At 29.9% G+C, this 14,547-nt stretch overlaps 6 protein-coding genes across 9 annotated transcripts; 3 read left to right on the forward strand and 3 right to left on the reverse strand.

Moving 5' to 3' along the window:
- The first annotated feature begins 33 nt into the window (after positions 1 to 33).
- LOC139112428 (coiled-coil domain-containing protein 25) lies at positions 34 to 3,243 on the forward strand. 4 transcript variants are annotated; one of them, XM_070673439.1, is made up of 6 exons: positions 34 to 202; positions 649 to 696; positions 782 to 873; positions 959 to 1,341; positions 1,439 to 1,569; positions 3,212 to 3,243. In XM_070673439.1, the coding sequence occupies exons 1-5, from the start codon at positions 178 to 180 to the stop codon at positions 1,518 to 1,520; spliced, it is 630 nt and encodes a 209-aa protein (XP_070529540.1). In that variant the 5' UTR covers positions 34 to 177; the 3' UTR covers positions 1,521 to 1,569; positions 3,212 to 3,243. The 4 variants fall into 4 exon arrangements, with proteins under 4 accessions (XP_070529540.1, XP_070529538.1, XP_070529539.1 ...); XM_070673437.1 differs by lacking the exon at positions 3,212 to 3,243 and adding an exon at positions 2,373 to 2,932; XM_070673438.1 differs by lacking the exon at positions 3,212 to 3,243 and adding an exon at positions 2,618 to 2,932.
- On the reverse strand, positions 1,936 to 3,818 carry Tgt (tRNA-guanine transglycosylase). The gene is made up of 7 exons (XM_070673416.1): positions 3,618 to 3,818; positions 3,457 to 3,546; positions 3,167 to 3,320; positions 2,938 to 3,070; positions 2,644 to 2,805; positions 2,371 to 2,539; positions 1,936 to 2,280 (listed from the first exon to the last, which is right to left on the reverse strand). Exons 1-7 carry the CDS (start codon positions 3,816 to 3,818, stop codon positions 1,936 to 1,938), a joined length of 1,254 nt encoding a protein of 417 aa, XP_070529517.1.
- A 201-nt stretch (positions 3,819 to 4,019) lies between these two features.
- LOC139112429 (uncharacterized) lies at positions 4,020 to 6,232 on the forward strand. Its single transcript, XM_070673440.1, has 4 exons — positions 4,020 to 4,144; positions 4,222 to 5,088; positions 5,157 to 5,252; positions 5,349 to 6,232. The coding sequence occupies exons 2-4, from the start codon at positions 4,620 to 4,622 to the stop codon at positions 5,393 to 5,395; spliced, it is 612 nt and encodes a 203-aa protein (XP_070529541.1). The 5' UTR covers positions 4,020 to 4,144; positions 4,222 to 4,619; the 3' UTR covers positions 5,396 to 6,232.
- LOC139112423 (mitochondrial protein C2orf69 homolog) lies at positions 5,362 to 8,427 on the reverse strand. The gene is made up of 6 exons (XM_070673427.1): positions 8,328 to 8,427; positions 8,050 to 8,191; positions 7,622 to 7,749; positions 7,288 to 7,450; positions 6,770 to 7,013; positions 5,362 to 6,682 (listed from the first exon to the last, which is right to left on the reverse strand). The coding sequence occupies exons 2-6, from the start codon at positions 8,179 to 8,181 to the stop codon at positions 6,495 to 6,497; spliced, it is 855 nt and encodes a 284-aa protein (XP_070529528.1). The 5' UTR covers positions 8,182 to 8,191; positions 8,328 to 8,427; the 3' UTR covers positions 5,362 to 6,494.
- A 350-nt stretch (positions 8,428 to 8,777) lies between these two features.
- Positions 8,778 to 11,175, forward strand: Zip102b (Zinc/iron regulated transporter-related protein 102B). The gene is made up of 5 exons (XM_070673388.1): positions 8,778 to 9,149; positions 9,243 to 9,369; positions 9,447 to 9,673; positions 9,797 to 9,931; positions 10,038 to 11,175. The coding sequence occupies exons 1-5, from the start codon at positions 9,054 to 9,056 to the stop codon at positions 10,281 to 10,283; spliced, it is 831 nt and encodes a 276-aa protein (XP_070529489.1). The 5' UTR covers positions 8,778 to 9,053; the 3' UTR covers positions 10,284 to 11,175.
- Positions 11,176 to 11,262: 87 nt separating this feature from the next.
- LOC139112398 (UPAR/Ly6 domain-containing protein crok) lies at positions 11,263 to 14,119 on the reverse strand. Its single transcript, XM_070673391.1, has 3 exons — positions 13,746 to 14,119; positions 12,225 to 12,392; positions 11,263 to 11,989 (listed from the first exon to the last, which is right to left on the reverse strand). Exons 1-3 carry the CDS (start codon positions 13,810 to 13,812, stop codon positions 11,772 to 11,774), a joined length of 453 nt encoding a protein of 150 aa, XP_070529492.1. The 5' UTR covers positions 13,813 to 14,119; the 3' UTR covers positions 11,263 to 11,771.
- Between the last annotated feature and the right edge of the window lie 428 nt (positions 14,120 to 14,547).

Here is a 14,547-nt window from a genome sequence, read left to right on the forward strand (position 1 = left end):
AGGCATTAGCAGGCGCTACGGGCACACACGGACACGGCATTGTGCCTAGTGTGCGTATGTTGCCCGTCTAAAATCTGCGACCACTGCTTCTCGGTAACATCGCCAGTACGGAATTTGCGCTTAACCGTCATTCCGACGCCGTGCGAGTTCGGCGACGTCTTTAACTTCCTCTTAACAATGGTTTACTATTTCACGAGTGAAGGTAATTTTCACCTTTTTGCAAACTTTTTTTTTATTTTCAATATACGAAGGGAGACAGATTCTTTCAAGTTATTAATGACATTTGATTGCTTTCCTTTTAGAGGACACGATATGATACAGGTTAAGATCTTCGAAAGTCGTTTGCCAGTTAAATAAAAAATAATATACATATAAATACTTTTATTAATTAAAATATATTATGAAAATAGTTTTATTATTCTTTCAATTGTTGTTTTAAGTATACGAAAGTTATATAAAATTTTAAGATAAATTAACAGTTTGTTAAAAAGAGTCAGCTTGACATATGTAAAGAGAATTAATAAAATGAGCCTATTCTTGAAACAAACTATATGTGTAAAATTTTGTATTGAATGTGTTCTTTAAAAGGAAAGCAGCCTTTATTATCATAACAGAGAAACTGAATAATCACATAATTTTCAATTACAGTAGTACAGCCTCCAATTACACTGTTTATGGGAATTGACAAGTTTGAGAGTAAGTAGAAAGCCCAACCATTTAACTGGTAATTAAAAGTTTATGCTACATTTAATATGTTATAATTAATTGAATTTTAATCTAGATGAGGATCTTATTAAATGGGGGTGGCCAGAAGATGTCTGGTTCCATGTTGATAAATATTCTTCAGCCCATGTATACCTTAGACTTCATCGTGTGAGTTTAATTATAAATAATAAATTGGAGATTATTATTTATTTCAATATTTAAAAAACAATATAAATCAACTTTTAAATTATAGGGTCAAACAATAGATGATATTCCTAGTACTGTGTTAGAAGATGCAGCACAATTAGTAAAAGCAAACAGCATTGAAGGAAACAAAATGAATGACATTGATGTTGTATACACAGTGTGGTCAAATTTGAAAAAGACTCAAGGTATGGAGGTTGGTCAAGTTGGATTTCACAAGGATAAGGACGTTCGTAAAATTCATGTTGCCAAGCGAGTAAATCCTGTTGTGAATCGTCTCAATAAAACAAAACGTTCAGAACAAGTAAACTTTCAAGCTGAAAGAGAACAAAGAGATAAAAATGAACGCGAAGACAAGAAAAAGCTTTTGAGAGAACAAAAGGAAAAAGAGAAGGCAGAAGAAAAGCGACGACAGGAAGAAGCGGAAATGAGGTATACAATTTAAGATAATGGTTATTCTGTTGCAATGCAAGTAATATAAATTGTGAAACATGAATGATATACCTACAATATAATATTCATATTTTAGGAGTTACAATTCCTTATTTAATACATCTAATATGACATCAAACGCAGAAACCAGTGGATATGACTCAGATGACTTTATGTGATGAAACTAATGCTTGTATATGTGCCTCGTTCTCTATCGTCTCTAGCAAGGTATGCAAGAGGAATAAAAATTCTGAAATGAAAAGCTCAAAACATCTCAAGTATAATTATTTAATTAACTTAGAACTATATACATTTCTAAAATTGTCCACATTTCTGTATAAATTAATGTATACTACATTTGTCTATATAATAGAAAACTGCTTTGTTATTCATAAATTTATAAAAAAAAGTGCTTGCATTTATATTTACAAAAACTTGCGTAAGTACTTAAATATGTTACTAAATTTTAATGCAATAAAAAAGATAAGTTAAAGAAACAAGTTACAGAAATAAATTTAAAAGTTCGTTATATAGACAAATTTTAAAAACGTAGTCTAAAGGAGATGGGCTAGTGGTAATACAAAAATTCTAATTTTATAACAAGCTAATATTGACAGTGCTTAAAGCATTAGTTATCCACGTTGGATAATCTTTATTGGGATAAATCGTCAACATGTAATCCTGTATGAATCTGGGAAATCTTTGTTCTTGTATACTGTTTCTAATGTCACGCATGAGTCTCATTTGGAATGCAATATTGTGAACGGTTAATAGGTGGCACGATACCGTCTCTACGGTAGCGATTTGATGTAGATAAGCGCGAGTGTAAGTTTTGCAAGTACTACACTCGCACGACTCATCTATCGGTCTCAGGTCTTTCTTGTATTGCGCCTGCTTTAGACTGAGTTGTCCTGTTTTTACCAGCGCGCACCCAAACCTCTAAAAGTTTTAATCAAACATTTTTTAATTTCCTTTTTGGTCCACATACTTTTCACACATATTTAATTATGTATTTTACAAAATACTTACAGCAGTTCTTGTCGGAAATACACAATCGTACATATCGATACCTAATGCACTGCATACAATTAAATCCACTGTGAATCCAACACCCATGAGGTACCGTGGCTTGTTTTTCGGAAGAATGTCCGTCGATAGGTGGACCATTCTCCAGAAATCGTCCTTGCTCTCGCCACCACTGAAATTATTAGGATTACTATTGTTGTATTATGTAAGATTGCAATTTTATTTATTATAAAGAACGTTTATTTGTCAGCTACGTATATCAACGAGAGCATCTACCTTAAACCTCCTACGGCATACCCATTCACTTCTCGCTTAATCAACTGACGTGCGCACTTGGATCGTAACTCGGAATCAAGGCCGCCCTGTACGATTGGAAATATACTTTGCTCGTCTGGTTTTTCATGCGCCGACAAACAACGATCCAGCCAACGTATTGTTCTGAAATACATCACGTTACATTAGTTAACATTTATTTCATTATTATTAGTTAACATTTGATCAAACGAATAATGTTTGGACAACATGTATATACTATTTGAAAAAAAAATGCATTTACAAAAATAAATATACCTATGCATTGCTTCCTCTACTCTCGGTCCGGTTAAAGTACTCTTAACAACGTCGTCGAGCTGCATGATTATATCAGCGCCGATTGCATTTTGAATTTGAATCGAGTGTTCGGGTGTTAACATGCATTCGGATTCTGTATAAAACGTTATGGTAAACATTATATGTCAATTTAATAATATGAAAATAATATTTTAATGCATTAAAAAATATATTTTACTGTATATAGTACCATTGTATGGTGATTTGAACTTGACACCTTCTTCTGTTATTTCAGCTAGCTGTAATAAGGAAACCATTTGGAAGCCACCTGAATCAGTTAGCAAAGCTCTTTTCCAATTCATAAACTTATGTAAGCCTCCAACTTTACGTAGAATATCTGCACCCTGTCGATATACAAAGTAAATTTAAGTAATTGCGATTGCTTGTATAATTTTTTTAATTTTATATATTTAAAAATAATTTTAATGTAAATGAAAAATTAAACAAAGTTGTTCAAATAATTAATGTGTAATTTCTTACAGGTCTATTTCCAAGGTGGTAAGTATTGCCAAGAATAATCTGGCAATCTAATTCCTCTAATTGTTGCGGCAATAATCCTTTAAGTGTTCCCTGTAACATGTGCAATAATAATTTTACTAACATATATTATAGTTAATAATTAAAATTTCAAATTTACGAACCTGCGTTCCTACTGGCATGAACACCGGCGTGTCCACGTGGTGATGAACAAGTGTCATCTTGCCGACTCTGGCTTTCGTGGTTTCGCACTCGGCAAGTATTTCAAAAACCAACGGAGCCTTTCGATTCGCCATTTCCACCGGCAATTTACCGAGTCCTACGTTTATCGTAGTAAAATATGATCTATATGAAAATCGGAGCATGAAAAAAAAACTATCATACTTTAAATTATACAATTATTTATGCAGCGAGTAGCACTGTTGCTGCTCCGATTCAATGGCCATTTTAGACTAGTGCAATAACTTGATTAACTGCATTTGCTGCATAAACGATCGCACTCTTTCTACAGTATATAACTACACAAATGTGTTGTGCACAAGTGCCGAAAGGCTTTCAGGTTAAATCACAATATCGTATTCACGCCACGTGCCTATTGCCCCTTACTCCGATCTCCGCGCTCGATCGACGTCAAAATTATCAAAATACGTGCGATTTTCCTAGTGGATAATTTGTACATCGACGTGCATAGGTAAACAGCGACTATTCCCTTATTTTGTTAACTCTACAAATTTTTTACATATATGCAATGTGTTTTTTTTCTTACAGATTTAACCTAATTCATTGAAATTGAAAGGAAATTGTTAATCTGAGAATTCAGCACAGTATACCACACGAAATTATTTTATTCGTCTTGCACAGATTAAGGGATTAATTTCCTCGTTTCTAAATATTGCATCACGAGCGCACGAAGACTTTAGAGATCTTTAAAGGACAAGATTGATTAAAAAAGAAAGAAACTATATACGTCTCGACACATGTTATACGTTTGAGTTGCAAACCAGAGGAAAGGTATATAGTTAAAAGAGTCGCTCATCAGCGATACGTTTGACAAATGTTAACGCTACGATTATGAAGGCCCCGAGATGTGTTAACATTATTGACATCGACGTATGGGCCGTCCAGAACAGATACCCGGCCTGCAATAGTTCGATCAGTCAGTAAATATGAAAACTGAGATATCCTGGAGGCGACGGTTGCTGCGGAATAGACTGAAATTTATGCTAGTGTGCGTTTTCGTAGCTGCTGTGATATTCGTGTTCTATCAATTATTTTACTTCAAGGAGCTGAACCGGGCCACCGTCGGTAAATTGATCACCGGTTCGATACGAGATCCCCATCGCGTGGTTGTTGGCAAGCAAGTCGACAAGTGGAGTCAGCCCTACCATTCAAAACTTATACGTGACAAAAATGGGCAAACTGTGTCGCTGCGTGGCACACGAGATCAGGATATCACCAAGTATCTCCCCAATGTTAATGGAAAATTTGTGTGCTTTACTTCGAAGAGAGAGATTGACTTTATAAAAGTCAACGACAATTATTGCGATTGTCCAGTGGATGGCAGCGACGAACCGGGCACCAATGCCTGCAATAATGGTTTCTTTAATTGTGAGAAGAGTTCAAGAAAGTCAGCAGGTACTAGTATATAACATTTCATTGCAGCAATTTATGACATAAATTATAAAATTTCTATGAACTTGCAGTTAGAATACAGTCATATAAAGTCAATGATGGACATTGTGATTGTTGCGACGGCTCGGACGAATGGGCCAACGTTGCAGTTTTATATAAACTCAGCAGTAAGCTTGTTAAATAATTAAACACGCGTGTAAAATAATTTTAATATTATATTTGCTAATTTACATTAATTACTTATTATTCATATCTATTTACAGATTCGGGTGTAACTTTTCATGGACCTAAATGTTCAAGCAAATGTTAGTGAAAATAATGAGCTATAATTTAAGTCACTGGAAGAAATCGTTTCTTGTATGAATGTACATATTATTATTAAAGCAACAACAACCGAATATAAATTGACAAAAGAAAATGCTGAAAATATTCTTCTCATTTTAGATTTTCATAAACATATTCATATTTCGGCATAAAATAAGGTTTATAATTTTTTAATGTTGCAAATAATTAATGCAATTTTTTAACGTTAAAGAATTACTTAACTTTGTGTGGCATACTTCTACCTGATGGTTTTTTAAACTAACGTAACACATTTATTTATGACAAATACCTCATAAGAATATACACGATAAGAATATAATTATATTCTAGAAGAATTTTTCTTTATCGAAATATCACTCGTAATAGGTACTTGATCTAACTACATTATTATTATTTTTTTTACATATGTATATTCGTTGTCATATATATGTATACATCTTTTTTATTTTTTGTTTTACAATTATAAAGACAGTTATTATCAATAACTAAAAGTAAAAGACAAATACGAAAATTAATTTATATAGAAACAAAAAAATACGAACATTAAAATCTTATCAGATTTTCTCAGATTGTTAAATACAATAAATACAATTGATAATTACTTACAAATTCATACTATGATATGTACACTCACCGTCAGACGTGGCGTTCGTGGTGCTGCGACGGCAACTAGCGTACGTGATCTTAAATAATAAAATAATTTCATAAAAAATTATACAATGTATGATATTGTATGTAAATATTAAATAGTTTATATTTAATAAATTTTTATTACGATTAAATTACTGTCACTGGAAATTTAAAAGTATATTGGTTGAATAATTAGTAATCTTGTATTCATCAGCATTAATAAATATTTTGTAGAGATTCTAAACTTTTTTTATTATACACTCAAAGCATATAAATTACGAAATATTTTGTAACACAGAAATATTAATTATTTGTTAAATTAAACTAATAATTTTTAAATGACTGACTATAGAGTAGAGTAGCAATCTTTGGCAATCTATTAGTTTTTATAGACGAATGTTTAATTATGCAGCAAATTTATATAGAAAAAAATTAAGTATAGTAGCACTTTCATATTATTTCATTGTGAGAACATTGAAATGTGACGAAATATTTCGCATTTTGTCTCCAAAGTGTAATGTTCGTTGCACAGATACCCCCATCTTCTGTAAATTGTCATTGAAGCTCTTTTCTTCCATTTGAATCCATGGCCTGTGTTTATCTTGTACTTGATACGGTGTAACATGTACGTAAGTGTTTATTCCTTAAAAAGAAATTGAACCACGATATGTTAAATAAATAATATATCGGATTATTGGTATTTTATATATTCGCCTACTAGTAATCTTACTTAATTTAGCAAAGGAACGAAGTACATTTTGATCTGTAATCCATGTATTTTTGGGACCATTGTGCCCGCCATCTAACCACCACATATCTTTGATAAGTTTAATGAAGTTATTTATATTAGAATCTTTACTGGCATTATTATCATAATAATGAAACTCGTAAAGAAATTGATTTAAAACTGCACATCCCTTACTGAAGCCCATTAGACTTAAATTTATAGCTTCAATGTTATAATTATCAATATCCTGAAAAATATGCAATACAAATAAATAATTTATTTTAATTTAAACTATTAAATTATTAAAATACTAAAATAATATATTATTAAAATATTAAATAAAGATTTCTATAAGTATGTTATTACATTAATATGCATTATATCTGTTGAGAATAATGTCAAGTTTTCAGTTACAAATATACAGTTATATATTAAAATTGGAAGCAGTTGTTGATGCAATATTATTTATATTTTAGTTTATAAAATTGACTTTTAAAATTATTTATGTTTTTTATAAATACTTGTTCTATTTTTAATGTTTTAACATGTTCCAGACAACAAAGAAAGAGGTCCTTTAAATGTTGTAAAGCTTTATGCATTGGACAAAATGTGGGTGTGCCATATTTATCTCCTGATATAAAATTATCGAAACAACTGAATACTGCATTTCTTGTTATTGTCATCCTAAAAAAAAATACGGTACTGTTGTGTAAGTAATTCAGTATGAACATAATAGAAAAATTTATATATATCCTTTCGATCTTTGTTCTATCAAAATATTATAAAATATAAAAAACTACGTCATGCAGAACAGAAATGTTGAAACATTTATGTTCTTATAACATTATAATTCACCTAGATGGACGGACAACAAATATGTGACTTCCAGGAAATCGTTCAGAAAGTATAACTGCTGTCTTTTCTAAACTCCACTTTATATACTTTTTACTGTCCGAGTGCTTTTCCATATTTTCTTGAATGTCCTGCAATTATTTTTCCGCAATAGGTGCATTAATATAACGTACACGTTATGATAAGTTCAACGTAAATATAACGATATTAAAACTTATTAAATTAAATACTACGTCATTCTCTTCTAAAATGTTTTATACTTTAGATGCAACAGAAGATTTTTCAATAACAAATGGCTTTATAATTAAAAAAGAATTATATATTTTAAAGAGGAATCTTTTAATGTTTTGAAATAAAGCTTTAGGAAAGCGAAACAACGGAATGTTGTAAAGAAATGATTAAAATGATATGCTAATCGGCTTTAAACACACTTGGACGTCACCGCCAAAGAATACAAGAAAATCGTGCGAAATCAACTGCAATTTTGGTTGTCCGTAAACCACATCGTTGCATCGACCCGGAATGCCGGGTATATTTCTCCATATCCAAATCCTCGAGCCCATCGGCCGCTATCTGTAAGAGAAAGTAGGAGTAGGAAGAGTTTGTCTCTTCGTATAATGATTTTACTGCATTCTTTTTTTCTTTAAAAATAATGTGCATCTATCTGGCTGAAGATATACGGCACAAAAAGTCGTTTTAAAGATAATACTTTATTTCTGACAAGACTTCCTTCCAACTTCTCTTGCAATTGTCGGAAATATTTGCTTAGGTAATTATCACACATGCCCATGTGAACGTTGCTCTCCCCACTCTTGATTTTACTTTATATATCATGCTAGGCTTGGTGGGTGGTTTAGGGCCATCGCACATGAAATGCAGAGCTACACACGCATATGCATGAGAAAGCTGATTGGCTCATTTTCTTATGTATTCGTCAATGAATCAATTAGCTATCTTATGCATGTGCCAATGCATTTCGTGTATGATAGCTCTAATGTGACACTTTTTACAAAAGATTTATGATCGCTGCCCAATTACAAGCTTTAGCAAATTTTATTTCCCATATTACTACATTGAAATCAGTGCTAGACTTGCGCTCTATTGGCCGAATTCTTTTGCGTGATGTCGGATGCTTTTCCGAACGTTATTCGATTTCTTTCATTGAGCTATAAAGACTAGACTTCTAGATAATGAATTTAATAGCCTGTAATGCTCACGTGTATAAGTTATCAATGTGTTTACTTTTATCTACTGTAAAATTGTTTATACACATATATACATTTATATGATATATGAGCATTATAGATCAGCTAACAGAAAATTTATAATTTATCGTTGACATGCAATTAATAAGTTTTTTATTTACATGTGTGTTTTATTGATTGACAATGTAATATTGGAAAATAATAACTGTTTTTATTATTAAGAGAAAATAATGGAAGAAGGGGCGATGTTATGGATGCTTACTCTTGTTATGCTGGTTGGCTCCTGTTTGGCTGGATCCTTACCATTAGTTATGAGTTTATCAGAAGTAAGATAACTTTTTATTATAAATAAATAATAAATATCTTTTATATCATAGTTTGCCATATGATTGTATATACTGTATACTGTATTTTTTAAGAGCAAATTGCAATTAGTATCAATACTCGGAGCAGGTCTTCTTGTTGGAACTGCATTAGCTGTAATCATACCTGAAGGTATAAGAGCTTTATTTACTGGCAAAATTACTAATGGAAAAGAGTTAGATGGTATATAATTTTATTTTTGTTATACATTTTTTTTTGCTTGAAATTTGTATCTTTAAATAATATTTTTATTTCTACAGATGATTTACATTCTTTAATTGGAGTCAGTTTAGTACTTGGTTTTATATTTATGCTTCTAATTGATCAATGTTCAGCAAGAAAAAGTGATGGAAGACAAAAAAGTATTACAGCAACTTTAGGTCTTGTAGTTCATGCAGCAGTTGATGGAGTTGCATTAGGAGCAGCTGCTACTACATCCCAAGCTGATGTGGAAGTGATAGTTTTTCTAGCAATAATGTTGCACAAAGTAAAGAATTTAATTATATAGTGTTTTAACAATTAGGTTGTTAACAAGTGCTTAATAACAAATATTATGTGGTTGCATTATTTCAGTTTTTTATATTATTAAATAATTTAAAGCATTTTTTAGGCACCAGCTGCATTTGGACTTGTATCATTTCTTCTGCATGAAGGAGTTGATAAAAAGAGAATAAGTAAACATTTATTAATATTTTCTCTTGCGGCACCATGTCTTGCACTTGTGACTTATTTTGGGATTGGAAAAGTAAGTAATGTAAAATATAAGTATTAATATAATATTCAAATTTTTTTAAGTATAGAAAACAATTTTGAAATTATAAATATTAATTCTAACTTTTTTATTGTTATAGGAAGGAAAAGAAACATTGAGCAGTGTCAATGCAACTGGTTTGGCTATGTTGTTCAGTGCTGGAACATTCCTTTACGTAGCTACTGTTCATGTTCTGCCAGAGTTGATGACAAGAAACAGTAATTATGCACATGTGCCAAGTGTCGAAGGTACAATTTCTACAACTGGACTTAAAGTTAAAGAAATATTATTTTTAGTAATAGGATTATTCTTACCTGCTTTAATTACAACTGGACATCATCATTGACTAATTGAAGAATTATATTGAAAGACATTTACATATATGTGAAAATTTTTTATTAGAAAAATTTTATCTCTAAGGATCTTTTTTATATTTTAAAATAAAAAAATTGTATTATGTTATACATACAAAACAATTAATATACTGAAAGAAATAAGAAATATTAGTCAATGTATTTCGTAATACAATTAAAAAATATTTTTTTATCAAATTTAATTAAATTTGATTATTTGTTGTACCTTCTCAGACAAAGATTCTGTAACATCGTGGATATAGGAAATAAAAGATTAAGATATACTTATTTATTCTACATAACTACTGCAATGGACTACACATGTATCAGTCGCTAGCTGCCCATTGAATTGACTGACTATTTATCTAGTGTTTATATTAGAATGTTTTACAGCTGTTTTACTGTACTTTTAATATTGGTACGATCGGTATTTACAAGATACTGGTTTCATTGCGATTTTTCTCTTCCTAAGATGGAGCCTAGTTATGTTTTAATAATTTTTTTCATTCACCTTCGACGCTGTTGATTCTGGAAGACGGGCTATTTAGCATCGACCACGTATGGATGGCTACGAAATCGAATTAATTTGTGTTGGACGTCATTTTGTATGCCATGAAGACTAATTCGGCTAAAGTGAATTATAAACGCAGATTCTCGTTCGAAAAAATTATTAAATTTGACGGACCAAACCTGGGAGTTGTTGGTTGAAAAGCTTTTACGACTCGGAGCTTGTCGTCGAAGTGTTCTCAGGGTTGACTGGAGAGGCTGACGGCACTTGCTCGGATGGATAAAGAAAAATAGAAATATTAGAAGAATTGTAAGTGGAACGAAGGTTTGCGATGTACTCCGCAAGGGATAAATATACATCTAATATATTATAATATATTATGTCGTTCGAAAGTTAATATTATATATGGTAAAATAAATTATTGTAAAGAAATAAATTACGGAAAAATATTATAACACAATGGCTTATAAGTAAAGACAAAAGAAAACATATTATAATTATAAGCGATATTGTACATTCAATATTTGAAAGGCAGTAGCCATAATACAATTTATAATATTATGCAAACATTGCTATATTCTATATTGTTGATTTATTGATATTTAATTAAAATATTGTTTATAATTTGAAATTATTAATAAAAATAATATTTTATTTACATTTTCTGTATATGCCTCTCGAATTTAAAATAAACCACTTGATATTTTTACTGTTGCTTGATGCTTGAAACTGAAATAATTTAACTCTTTTTTTTTTTTTTTTACCCTAATGAAAAAAATTACATTAAAAGTGATATGTTGATCTTAAATGTTTCATGTATTGGCATTTTTAATGTAAATAAACTTTTATTATTTTAATTATTTCTTTAATTTCATGTTTGTATAAAGTTGATAATATTTCTATTATGTCTAATCTAGCTTTCGTAACTTTGTAATTAAATTCTGTAAAGAATTCAAATATTTACTAAGAACATTTAATTCCACAGAAATATTAATAATAGGCTGATCAGAATGTTTGATAAAATGAAACGTTGAGAGAGCATTCCTGGTCCAGGGGTTGCTGAATTGCAATAATCAGTTAAACAGGAACAAACTTCTTGTCTACCACCAAAGCCACTTCGTTGATAACATTTGCCTTTATAATTTGACTCATCCCATCCGCATCCTCGAATAACTCGTGTATCTGGTGGTACTGTGTAAAAAACATAAATAGAAATAGTTTAAAGCCTTAAATATTTTTTTGGTTTTTTAACATATTTGCAAACGTGTAGTTTTACATAAAATTTATGTAAATTACTCTTTTTATTTAATAAAATTATATTTTTGATATAGATATTAGTATAAGTATATTAAATATTTACATAAAATTATAATGTATGTATTTATTAAATAAATTATTATTTAATAGTGTAAATATTAATACATACAGCCATTAACGCTAAATTCAATGACTTGTGTAATTTTTCGACACATTGTATACTTTGCTCCATCTTTAAGATCCGAACAATCTATCTTCATGGACTCTGGAGGAACAAGATCGGCGCATTGACTATTATTGCGGCTGTTACATTGATAACATTGCATAGCATTGACATCTGCAAAAAAAAATAGTTTAATTAATTTATTTCTTTTTATTTTATCATCAGCATGAACATACATATACATATATCAAGAGACGCAGTAGCATCTCGCGTCAACTGTACGCGCAGCGAAACTACAGCTTATCATTTAAGTGAGCTGCTGAGTTGCCCAGCGGCTGAGATCATCAGATCTCGGTAACGGGTGAAGCAATCAAATTCGAATTTTAAGTAGGTTTATTTAAAAGCTTGAAGTCAATTTTAATAACAATTGTTTTTATTTTTACTCTACGTGGTCTAGAAGCTGAGTATGACGATGCAGAGTTTGAAATGTGAAATTTTCGCTTAAGATACGCCGTCGTCAATATTATTCTTATTCTTAATATTGCCATCGTAGACTGAGAAAGTAGAAAAGATATGTACCCATTCTGAATGTGTTCTATCGCGTGCGAAAATTGACATTTCACATTTTGTATCGTTATATCTCGACTCCTAGATTACGTAGATTAAAAGTAAATTAACTTTTATTATATAAATAGACTCCAATCTTTTTATTAAGGCTACTTAGAGTTCAGTCATTTAGCACACTTGTTTGCTTAACTACTCAGTTTTGATATTTTTAAATTATTGTAATTATTTATTGTAAACTATAATAATTAAATAATAAAGACCATACGCACAATTTCCTGATTTAGATTGCTTACTATATTACTTTTTTTTTGCTTAACAGTTATCATCGTGCAACGATAAGGTCAAAGATCATGACAGAAAATAGATAAGCTAGCATCGCTGTTAATTTTACTTCGGTTTTACACATATCACATATTATATTAAAATCTGTATAACAGTTTCAGAATTATAAAAGTATTTTATAATTAAAAAAAAAATTACTTATTTGATTAGTTATAAGAAAATATTTTGTACTACATACACATACACACACTTTCTCTCTTCCTCTTTCTCTCTTTTAAATATACGTATATGTATAGTACATATAGTGGAAAAATGTACATTTATTTCACATTTATCTCAATTTTATGTATAACTAGAAAATTTTTTTATGCTGGAGGTATTAATTATATTTTGGAAATATATATTAGCATAGTAAGATTGCTTATACATTTCAATTTTTTTCTGTTTTTAACACAAGTATTAAATAAAAAAATTGTTATAACAAATAATTAAAAAAAAAAATTTAATTAATATTTTTTTACGTAAAGTTTATTTTTTGGTAAAAAAAAAATTAAAAAAAAGATACTTTAAAAATACGTGCTTTATATATTTTAATATTTAATAATCTATTAAGACAAAATAACATGATTGCGGATAACTTTTAAATAATATTTTATTAATTTCATTCTGATTACTTACCGTTGTAGCATATAAATAAAATAATGCTGCATAAGATGATATTTGCAAATCTGAAGATTTTCTTCATTATTTTTACACTCCCTTTTTTTTAAACAATTGATAAATAGATAGTTCACTGAAAATCCTCACTAATTTATAACAAAATACTGTAGTGCTCACAAGAAAGATGTAAAAATAATAAATACAAGTATAGAGAAATAAATAAAGAAGTTGTAAAATAGGTAGGAAATTATAAATAAACACAGAAAGAGGAAGAACAAATTATAAATTGGAAAACGTAAAAGAATTATTCAGAAAACTGCGAGAGAGTACTATTAATGTACAGCGCTAGCGTGATATAAGTCTACCAACTCTAGTATCAGAGTCACTGAGCAATGCTGAACGAATAAATGATGCCGCTTAAAGAAGGGGGAGCAAAGCGAATATATTGAAGTGACTGTCAGTGGGTACAAAATTAATTTTTTTCTTTTTAGAAAGAAAGTAAAAAGAAGACATCAAATGTACCCACAGTAAACAAGTTGGTATATGTTAAATGTTTTAATGTATAAAAAAAGTTCCCTCTACAAAATGAGTGATATGAAATAGAAACGTTAATTCTAAGAAATACGTACATAATTATTCTTATTAAAAAAAGTCTTCTCTACAAAAATAATGATTTACAATAATTAAATCCATAAAAATAAAAGTATTAAAAATTGTCATTTTAATAAGTCTGCACAATATTTGTCAAAAGAAAGAACTTTTTTAAAAATAAGAAACATTCTCATTGTGAGTAAAATAATAAAGTTATTAAACACGAAAT

This window comes from Cardiocondyla obscurior, linkage group LG28 (genome assembly GCF_019399895.1).
Source record: "Cardiocondyla obscurior isolate alpha-2009 linkage group LG28, Cobs3.1, whole genome shotgun sequence".
NCBI lineage: Eukaryota > Metazoa > Arthropoda > Insecta > Hymenoptera > Formicidae > Cardiocondyla > Cardiocondyla obscurior.